The 11,498-nt window shown below is 35.9% G+C and overlaps 2 protein-coding genes across 3 annotated transcripts; both read right to left on the bottom strand.

The window, feature by feature from the left end:
• LOC109707046 (peptidyl-prolyl cis-trans isomerase FKBP20-2, chloroplastic) lies at positions 228-3,373 on the bottom strand. Of its 2 annotated transcripts, none has more exons than XM_020228106.1 (7): positions 3,253-3,373; positions 2,994-3,060; positions 2,677-2,915; positions 1,959-2,068; positions 1,276-1,384; positions 1,105-1,181; positions 228-576 (listed from the first exon to the last, which is right to left on the bottom strand). In XM_020228106.1, exons 1-7 carry the CDS (start codon positions 3,296-3,298, stop codon positions 457-459), a joined length of 768 nt encoding a protein of 255 aa, XP_020083695.1. In that variant the 5' UTR covers positions 3,299-3,373; the 3' UTR covers positions 228-456. The 2 variants fall into 2 exon arrangements, with proteins under 2 accessions (XP_020083695.1, XP_020083696.1); XM_020228107.1 differs by having other exon boundaries at positions 232-576; positions 2,677-2,912.
• LOC109707045 (putative kinase-like protein TMKL1) lies at positions 5,611-8,247 on the bottom strand. The gene is made up of 2 exons (XM_020228105.1): positions 7,539-8,247; positions 5,611-6,655 (listed from the first exon to the last, which is right to left on the bottom strand). The coding sequence occupies exons 1-2, from the start codon at positions 8,068-8,070 to the stop codon at positions 6,072-6,074; spliced, it is 1,116 nt and encodes a 371-aa protein (XP_020083694.1). The 5' UTR covers positions 8,071-8,247; the 3' UTR covers positions 5,611-6,071.

Here is an 11,498-nt window from a genome sequence, read left to right as displayed (position 1 = left end):
TGGTATTTTTAAATGTTTTGATGAAAATTTATTCTGTTTGGGTAAATTTGCTCATTTTCGCTCCTTGCTGTTTGAACCTTTTGTCTCCCAACACCCGGTTCTCATTGATTGAGGACTTTAGGGCTTGTTTTGTTTCTGTGAATTAGCATTGCTAATTCACAGTGGTATCTTGTTTACTAGTAAAAATTAACAATTTAATCAATTTTCTATTTTACCAGCAGCAAAGAAGCGAAGAAAAAAAGGAATAATGCTTTACCTGGCTTCTGAGGATGTAATAATACAAAAACAAAATGCATCGTAACACTGATGCTCATTCAATGTCGTCAGATGTGAGTGTCATTCCAATTTGTAGGAAACAGAAGCTAAAACTATGAGGAGATACAAGGCCGTTTCCTATAAAAGAAAGAAGGGGGGTAAAAAAAAAAAAAAGAAAAGAAAACCAAGGGTTCTCTTTGCTCAGTTGCAGACAACGTCAGAATAGAAGGCGATAGTTCTTCGCTGACAGTCTTGCACCTTGAGTAGTTCAACGTCGAAAACCTCAAACTGTTTTGCGCTGAAGAATGTTGACGGCCCCACCTGCAATTGAATAGGTTATCGTCTAAATTTTGCGGTCTATACACACATGCCACACCCGTCAACTTTACCATAAGCGCGAACTCAGATGAATTACTAGTCAGGCTAAGTGATTATGTGCCTATGCATTCATAACCGTGAAGTTTGATGAATTACTAGTCAGGCTAAGTCAGTATGTGCCTATGCATTGAATAGAGTGAGCTGCTGTTTGATGTATGATAAACAGGTGAGAAGATTCAACCGAGGTAACTCCATCCAAGATATGTTCTCGGCATTTACATAATTAACTACAGCTTACAATTTGTAAATCATGTGAGAGGAAAAGTTTTTAAGTCCAAAGTACTACGGTCGGAAAAAGTACTTTGTGTGGACAAGGACTCTGCTTGAGAGTTAATAATAAAAGCTTAACCAGAAGTTGGCTGATATAAGAGGACATTTTACTTATCCAGCTGAGAAAAAAGCACGAGTAGAAGCATAGGGTAAGTGTGAGAGCTATATTTTTTTCGAAGGAACCAAAGAATTAGGACTCACCGGCGGCCCGAGTTCGGGAGGAATGATGATTCTTCGCTTCCCCCCTGGCCTCATGTCTCGTATTCCTTCCTCAAACCCTGCATTTGCTCGTCGTGCATTACAGTTCATAAAGGTTGATTCTTATAAGCAAGCAAAACTATAATGGCTTGATAATTGGGCCCGAGTACTTGCCTGGGACCAGTGCTTTGTTGCCAAGTCGAATTTTGGCAGGTGAGCCCTGCAAATAAGTGCTATCAATGCGACGGCCTGATTCATTGTAGCCAACATAATGAAATATCACCTGCAGTTGAAACCAAACAATAGTCAAGAGCGTCCTCCAATATGTATCTATACAACCAGAAAGAGATGAAAAATAGAATATGTAAATAAGATACATATTTCCAAACTTAATGCAGCTCAGATCTTAAAGTTGCAGATTTAGAACGCCACATTAACAGGGAGTGTGTACTAAAGAAAGGAAGAAAAAGAAGCATCATCGTAATAAGACAAAACATTTACTCCTCACAACTATTCTTCGTTTCGATATCTTCTAGTATCTATATTTGACTTCTCACAAGATTAACTATCTACCACAATTTTGACATGTAAAAGTGAATAAAAGATGTAAGATGCAACTAAAAATGCTTCCGCAATATGTTGCAGTACAAGGATAATTGGTATAAGAAGGATTGGAACTGGTGTTGACATCTAAAAGTGAATGAAAAAATCGCTTCCACAATATGCCGCAGCACAAGAATAATCAGAAATGTTATTCTGATCAACCATGGAAAACAGGAAGAGTCACATTATGCCAAACAAATCTATCTCAAGCAAAGTACAAAACTGAAAAACTATTAATAAATGAAAGGAAAAACCTGTTGACCATCCTTGGGGCAATCACCTTGACCAACTTCTATGTCCCAGTAAATAAGTCCAGAATCACGTTTGACATAGTTATCAGATGTCACTACTTCGACTTGAAAACCTGGATTATAATCCATAAGCAAAAGGTCACTTTATATCACCAAAAAGGTGTTCCTTTTAAATCCTCTGGAAACACCTTTTAACTTGATCAGTTAGTACAAGAAACTAGATATCTTGCACAGCTTGATATAAACGAACAAATGCACGATTAAAAAAGAAAAAAATAATAATATCATTCATTATATGCAGAGCTCTGCATATATCCTCATGAATAAAGATCACAGTATCAATAAAAGTGGTGTGCAAGATAACTAGTGGTATTGTAAAAATGGTTATAAAACTGCAAATTATCCGAACAACTTTTCTTAATAACTATAGAAGGCATGATGATTGTAAATTGTGATTATTTAGTTTATCCTGATGTATAATTCAGAAGAACTTGAAACCAACCAAAAAGCTACTACTGCAAACTGCCCCACTCAAAATAGTCAATTGTTTTAACTAGTATCCAAGTTCCCTGGTCCAAGATCATTAGATTGAAATACTAAGAACAACAAAGGACATCCTTTACATCAACCAGTAGAATTGACACTCGGGTTTCTTTTGATGATCAAGCAGGTTTTCCAATATCCAGCCATGTACGAGCACCGGCAAATTCAAGATTCATACCTTCTCTAATGAAATTGGGGAAATCGCCGGGCGCGTGGTTCGCTTCTTGTATCTTCCTGTTCTGCTCGAGAAGCCGCCTTTCGTTGTAAGGGCTTCTGCTTTTCTCCTTCCCAGAAGAACTTGATGCCACCGACAACCCCGAAGAGATCACCGAGAGCACAAGAATGGCTCTCCGGCCTCTAACCTCCTCACAATTCCTCCTCACACTTGCATTCGATTCTTCACCACCCAAGAAGCTACTTTGCATAAAATTACAACCAATATAATCAACAAGAAGCGATTTTTATACTCAATCCGGCCACATAAACCCCACTCACCATAGAAACCCTTGCTTTTTCTGGGTTTTAGGAGCTCCAAATACCAGCTTAGAGGGTACAAATAATCCTGCAATGTCGGAAACATGAAATCCAAACACACAATAAATTCTTCCAAATTATGAACCCTAGAAGAGGATTCGGCTAAGAAATGGAAACCCAGTTATAGGAAAGAGAGAACAATTAAAGAAAAAAATCAGCGCATAAAAAGGAAAACCAAAACCCCCCCCCCAAAAAAAATTGGAGTGTGATGGATAAATACTCGGAGAAGAAGAGGGTAACAAAGATGGAGAAGAGATCGCCCCCATGTTTATCGTGTTGCTCCTCCACTTCGTCTTCTTTAAAGCTTCGAGTTTTTTCCCGGGGATTCGTTATCTTTTACGCCTCGGTGTTTCCGGAGATTGATGAAGAAAGATGGACCCGGTCTACCACGTCATCGGGTGCGTAGACCATGGGTTAGGGCCTAATGCAGGCCCGGCACAGTATTTTTGGGTCCGATCTATCCCAGTAATGTTGGGATGGTTTTGACCCATTACCAATTCTACGTTCATGGGCTTCCATTATTATGGACATAGTGGTATAGGTTTTAAGTAATTGTTGGTATACCAACAATATGTTTTGCATTTTAAATTACTATAATAATTATTGTCTAGCCTTGTATATCTATCAATTAAAAAAGAAAAAATCAATTGCTTCTTATAGGTGAGATGTTAATTATTCGCAAAGTAATAAGAATATCTTTAGATATATATATATATATATATATATATATATATATATATATAGAATTGAGCTCCTATACTTTTAAAAGTACCAAGTTATTGGTGCTTGTAAGTTTTTAGCCATTGGATTAAGAGATGTGCGGTTAAGATGATATAGGCCCCCTAGGGTTGAGTGGGTGGTTGGTTGAATAGTATAATCTAACGGGTGAAAATAATCAAAGGCGTAGATCTAACGGTAAAAAATTTACAAGCACCAAATACTTGATACTTTTACAAGCACGATAGCCGGACTCTATATATATATATATATTATTCTTAGAAAAAATTGTAATATCTACAAACTATGTTCCTGCCGTGTCCGTATCTAAAGTTCTTTAGAAATTGACGAGTCGCCACAAATTAATTTATGTTTGTGAGCATAATCTAATGATATCATGTACTGATCCTTTCCCTTGCCTTGTGTTCCTTAATTAGAATATATTCTTACGGGTGCCCTCATGGTCTTGTGGAATTTTGCATTGGTGAATGTACCAAATCTTGTCCTCTCAACATTGGATTTTGTTACTCATCTCCCATTTTATCTATCAATCTACCTATTCATTAAAATTGTAATGAAAACAAAAGGTTGTTGGTTCGCTGCGGTAAACATGCTACATATTATAGTACGGCTAGTGCTTAATGGAGCCAAACTTGTACTAGAAAAAACAATAAGCAACTTTCTCAATTTCCTTCGGAAAATTTTCTACGTACTAATTGATCTAATGATCTATCAGCTATTTATTAGATCTTTATAAAAGAAATTTTATTCACTGGGCTGTAAAAATTCTTTTCCACTATCACATTGGTCCATACAGTTGTTACTCTTTTTGGGACATCTAATGCAACCATAAAAAAGTGAAGCACCAGCATGCATATGGAGGTACAACTAAAAACTCCAGAACAAATCAAAAGATAAAGATAACATTTACTATCGCTTTTGGGGCGTGTCTTGTGTAGTTTCCCCATGTCATGTCAGTGTGCAATGCAAGGGAGTAGGTTTTTGGACCTACTTTGAAAAACAGACAAATTAGTGGGGAACAGTGCACGATTGTAGACATCAATGAGGGCAGATCTTTTGATGCTGGTATGTGGTAAAGACAAATCTGAAACTGTGAAAGTAATCAGGGAATCTTTGACACTATTTCAATCCTTTTGAGATTTGCACATGTAATAATTAGTAACCAGTAAATAGATTCCATTGGAATAGTTCATCACCAAACAATGAAAGGACCCCTTCTGTTTTGTCAAAGGAGCTACCTCTTCTTCTGTTTTATCTTCTCTTCTGTTTTGTCAAAGGAGCTCTCTCTTCTTCTATTTTATCTTCCCTTCCTCAGATGCAACAGCTTTTGCCTCTACCTTCCATGCACAGGTGTGTCATGGGGAAGGGAAAACAAAAAATAAAAAAACTTCTCTATGCTACCACAATGATTAGTTTTCCAAGCTAATCACAAGTTATCAGATAATATTAAAAATTTTATTAATACTATTTTCATTCGATCGCATCTTTTTACCACTATAACATACCAAAGAAATGCTACGACTGTCTATGTACTAGCAAATCAAAACCTTTTTACTGACCCATCAATGGTTTATAAAAGAAAACATTTCAGCAACAGCACCCATTTTGTGGTTATGCTATATTATGTTGTACATGATATTTGTGTAACAAAGAATATACTCTTTAAGTTGTAAAATATGTGAATTAATGCAATCCACTTAAATGAACCGCATAATCCAACCTTACCCAGATCACTTGATTGCACTGAAGGCTCAGAACCTGCCCTCTTTTTTCCTCTCTGTTTTTTTTAAAAAAAAAAAAAAAAAAAAAGTGGGAACTTGCAAAAAGAGACCAATAGTCACATGGGCAATCTTCAATGCATCAGCAGAAAAAAGTAGGTAGTGGAGACAGGTGCTTTTAACTTCTACTGGAAGGAGAAGCAGAAAGGAGTTAATCACTAAGTCTGGTGTCATGGGCTTTTGTTGCTTTCACATTCTAAAATGATCTATCTCTACACTGTTTGATTGATACATTACCATAGAACCCATGTTCTTGTGTAGGAAATATAAACAAGTCAGTAGCTCAGCTAAGTTGTACTTGTTAATAACCCAGTTGAATCCCCATCCCCTGATGAAAATAAACAATATATAGCTTACCCTAACAAACACATGGCTCCACCATATACTTGATGAAGAGAACCGACGATCAAAGCTCACGAGGGATGTTAGTTAGCTAAGCCACAAAATAAAGCGGCGTATTTGAATATTGTACCACCATCTTCATGGCTCTTAGCAGCATTATCTTCTTCTTCTTTAAGCCCTTTCACCTCCTTCCGATCTCTTCGAGTTTTCTAAGCACCGACTTAATGTCGGGTCTTAACGCGGGCGAAGGAGAGCAACACGCCATACACAATTGAAAGAAAACGAGCAGACCCTCTCCGTTACCCGAACTCCTACTTCGAGTGATTAACTCGGAGCTAAACGCATCGGAGATCTTTCTTTCGAGGACCAGGTCTTTGAATGTTGTTGGAACGCAAAGATCCCGGGAATTTAAGAAGTCGCTGCTCACAGGATCCTTTTGAGTGAGCATTTCCAGTAAGACCACACCCAAGCTGTAGATATCGCTCTCTTTAGTAGCGTCCTTCATCTTGATCAGTTCGGGGGCTTTGTAGCACTGCGCGGCCGACGCTTCGAGCATCTCCTGCCCAGAAGTGGGGTTCAGGATGAGGTGGAGGCCGAAGTCCGATAATCGCGGCTGGAGATCGGAGTCAAGGAGGATGTTGTTCGTCTTTAGGTTGCCATGAATGATCGGCTTAGGCAATCCCGTGTGCAGGTGATCAAGGCCCCTCGCTATACCTAATGATAGTTTGCGGATAATTTCCCATCTCTGTGATTCAGCAACTCCATCTGTACATAATAGATAGTAAGCACTTAAGTTCTACAAGTGATATTCACAATAGAAATCCATTGAAAGATTTACAGAAATAGATAGAATACATGAAGAAGACAATAAGGAAAGAGACAAACAAGAAGTTAAGTATCATGAAAGTAAATGGTACCAACAAATGCTTCGCAGTGAGTGATGCAAGGAAGAGTCTAAGCAACATGTGTTCTTCCTAGAAGGTAAAGGAAATATGAGATGGGCTTTTACTTAAAATTAAAGAAAGGAGACTAGTTTATGATTCAAAATGGAGCGAATAACGAATCGAGTTCCAATTCAGATGAAGAATGAGTGAGATAAATGTTCTATTTTTGAAAACAGAGAAAACTCCTCATTTTTATTTTTCTAAAAAAATGAACACGGCTAAAAATGTAAAGCAACTATATTTCGAACTTGGAACATCATATACTAACTATTAAGCATTTAGCCAACTACATTGGGCACGATCGGTACGAGGTGAGATAAATGTTGTTAATAGAAGAAGGGATTCTAAACAAGGGCACAATAAGAACACCAAAATTAGCTCAATCTAATAAAGGAATAAAGCAATTTACCCTCCTAATCCAAATATTGCTCTTTAAAATAGGTGGGATTTTAGCAGGTTAAAAAGATTTTACAAACAATGAGGAAACAAATCAACAATGCTGATCCAAAGAATTCCATCCACAAGCCCAACTAAACGTAAAAAAAAGGAGGTTTTTACCAATCTATTCATCTACAAAACGCCAAACACTAAAACCCACAAAATTCTAAACAAACAAGACAAAAATCTCAACTTTAAGCCAACAAGGAACTAAAAAGGGCGAAAACAAAGGGGAGAAAAAAAAAAAATTTGGGGGCGGGGCTCACCTCTGAAGAAGCGGGCGAGATCCCCAGCGGCGTAGAAGGGGTGCACGAAGAGCTTCTCCCCTCTGGGCCCCGCGTAGAGCGCCCTCAACGGCACCAGATTCGGGTGCCGCACCGATCCGAGCATCCTCACCGTCGGCATGATCTCGCCGGTCCGGCCCACGCAGGCCGGCCTGACGAACCGGAGCAGCACCACCGAACCCGTCGCCATGCCCTGCAAACCGGCCCGGTACAGCGTCCCGTAGCTCGACTTCCCCACCACCTCCCCGGGCGCCTCCAGGATCGCGCCCACCGTGAGATCCTCGCCGCCCCCGAACACGACGAGCTCCTCCGCCTCCCCCTCCGCCGCCGCAGCCGAAAACCCTAGCCCTCCGCCGCCGCCGCCGCCGCCGCACTCCGCCGAGCCCCTCCTCCTCGATCTCCGCCGCGCGAATCCGCTCCGGAAACAGCAGTAGAACAGCAAGTAGACGAGGGTCAGGAGAAGGAACGGAGAGATCGCGCCGAGGACGATCTCGATCCTGCGATGCCGCTCCATCTCAATTCCCCGAAACCCTAGCTCGATCGAAGAGGATCATCACCCATTAAAATTGTGATCAGGAAATGTGGGGTATTCGTTTCGTGGAGAAATGGCAGAAAAAAAAAAAAGCTTCCTTTATGGGAAAGAAGATGGAGAGAGAGAGAGAGAGAGAGGAAGAGGAGAGAGCGAGGGAGGGAAAGGGATACGGGGGAGTTAAAGAGAGACGTTGATTTACACGTGGCGAATTGTGAGTGGATTAGGGAGAGATCCGTACTGTGTTCGGAGTTACTCCAATTGTTAATGTTTAGTTGTTTGTGGCCAAACAGGAAACAGCGAAAACATCGAATCATTTTTGATCAACTTGAACTTGATAAAATGATAAATAAATAAATAAACAAATAAATTCTTATATAGTGCTTCAATAAAAATAGAAATTTTTTACTAAATTTTCTTTTTAAAATTTTAAACAAATGTGTAAGTTTTTATCCACAGAGTTTTCAAAGATGATTTTTTTTATTTTACAATTTAAATATGTATTTTAATTTGTTTTCATAGCATATTAGTTGGTATAAGAAATTAACATTAACATTAATTATCAAAATATTTGATCTATATTAATAAGAAATTAACCTATTTAAAAGTGATAAAAGCATATAAATTTAACACTTTTCAACTCTCAATCTGAAATTAAAGCAACTGTCACAAAAAAAAAAATCAATTTAGAGCCCCAAAAAATTTTGTATGGTTGAGATTATTGAACATAAGAGATAAAGATCACAAATGAATGTGGTTGTTTAATTTTAGTTGGCAAAGCTGGAAATGGCCCTGAGATTATGCAGTGTGAGTTAAGACTTAAGTGGTAGGCCATGCATACATAATTACAAAAAAAAAAAAGATAAGAAAGAAAGGTGCATGATGTAAAGGGGAATTTATTAGTTGTATGTTGAAAGAGTATAATATAAGGTTTACTTGTGAGTTGTGACCACTACCACTTTGTAATATTCTCCTTGTATTTCTTGCATTCATATGAAATATTTAATAATGCTACTAACAAGTAACAAGTTGAGCATATCAGTTCTAAATCAAAAAAAAAAAAGGAAAAAAGTTAGTTTCATTGAGTTATTCTTTTCTTCTTGAAAGAAATTAGTATAGCCCTTGAAAAATTAATCTAGTTATAAATAAAAGAAGGGAAAATATATATAAATATATAATTACAGTGAGGATAAAGTTACTTCAAAAAAGTTCTTGATAAATGCATAGCTATTAGGTTGATTTGTAATGCTTCGATCTTGTTAAGCAATAGATTTCAAGTGATTTTTCTGAATAAAATATCTAATTCAAGATGATAGGAACATCTTTTTTTTTTGACATTATGTTATTGAGCATCTTATTTTTTACAATTAACTCAGTTGTCATAATATGTGAAATAGAGTAAGCATTTAGAGGAATGAGATATGATATATATATGGTTATTATATAATATACTAGTTCGATTACCGTGCAACTCGCCCCGATGATCATCGCCCAAGTCCACACCACTTATATAATTCTATTTCTCAAAATCGAATATTAACTCTTACACATTAATATATTCCAAAATTCCGAATCGAAAAGACCGTCTGAATTTCTATATTTATATAATGTGTTCTATTTTATTAGAAATTATTTATAAATATGCTACCGTGTTCTTGTATTTATATAAATCGAACATTTTAATATACTTTTTGATTTGTGAGTGAATCAAATTGTTAAATATGTGTGTTTAAAACTAAAAGCATCAAATTTATTCAATTTTTTAAAATTTAAAATTTAATTCTTGATCCGGTGTAATAAAAAATTGCATTCGATTAACTCAAATTTAGAATTATCATAAAAATTAAATTTTAATTTATAATTAACGTCGAATTTAAATTTTAATGTAAAATAGTTAAATAGAATCTATTTTGAACAAAGTTGATATAACTGTGTGTTTTATGAGATTTTTAACAATGATCTATATTCGTCATAGACTTGAATTTATGTATGCTATGCGAATGCTATTTTTATAGAGATTATAACGTGTTCTTATTTGAGATGTTTTTTTTAACAAATTGATCGATAACCATTATATATGAGGGAATAATTTTTTTATGATGTAGGGATAATTTAATAGATGTTGATCATAACCGGTTAGTTTTTTATTTAAGTATATTTTAACAAATTAATCATAATCATTCGTGTTAGAAAATATTATTTATATTTAAATAGATTTCGCATCCCTGTTAATTTTTATTTGAGATATTTTAACAATTCAATCATAATCATTCATAGGAATATCGATTTGATTCTTTCTTTGATTCGTCTGTATGGGCGGGATTGCCTATACGTTTTATATATGTAGTATAGATATATATATATAATATATATAAAAGAAACAAAGCTACATCACACCTTACATTATATGTCGTGTTGAGAATGACTTCGTATACATAAATGGAAATAGCAATATAAAGTTCTTACATTCTACATTCGCCTTATTAGTAAGGTTGCACAAGGACCGGAAGTGTTGATAAGTAAAATATATCCATCTATATAGATAAGCGGAAAAACATATAAGACTATATATCATAATGCCTCGTATTGTGGGTATTTTTTTTACTTTTATTTTTTTTACTTTTTTAAATGTGGATAGACTGCAACTCTCTAATGCTCAAAGGTCACTGTGGAAGTTTATTTTTTCCTTCTTATGAGTGTTGTGTTTGGTTCATCGCATTTAAAATTATTTTTGAAAAAATTTGAATAAAAAGTAAGATTTTTATGACGTTGTTTGGGTGGAATTGTTTTTATTTTAACAATTATAAGGAAAACAAGTGTTTTTAGTTTTCCGCCTCAAAAGCGATGCGAAACAAAAACCGAACCCGAAGCAGTTGGGGTGTTGGAGCTGTGCAGTCGGCGAGGTGGGCACACGAGTCTATGAGGCACACTCCACCTTTGTGAGACCACGAGATGAGAGGTCACTCGTCCGTCTTTTAATATAATATTACTATATATATATACTAGATATATATATATATAAAAATAGTATTCTTATTTTTAAATATAACATATATTGTATTATATAATATTTTATGTTATAAAATATTATTTCATAAATATCTAGGTAATTTATTTTATAGTATTTTAAATACTATACGTATTGATATATATTATATTATATACTTATTATTACGATAATATATTTTAAATAATTTTATTTATAAATATAAACTATAATTCTATATATATAAATATGATCATAATTATATATTAATAATTAAAATATATTAGAATGCATATACTACTATATATCTAAGAGTTAGGCTCGTGGTATGCTATCGTCGTAGCACGGGAGGGCCTCCGTGGGTACCAAGTCTCTTCGTTAATGATACGGCTTCATCCTAATCGACCGCATCCGACTCCCGTTAGAC

This window comes from Ananas comosus, linkage group 3, assembly GCF_001540865.1.
Source record: "Ananas comosus cultivar F153 linkage group 3, ASM154086v1, whole genome shotgun sequence".
Lineage (NCBI taxonomy): Eukaryota > Viridiplantae > Streptophyta > Magnoliopsida > Poales > Bromeliaceae > Ananas > Ananas comosus.
Note: the sequence above shows the minus strand (reverse complement) of the source record. Positions and strands in the feature narration are given on the sequence as shown.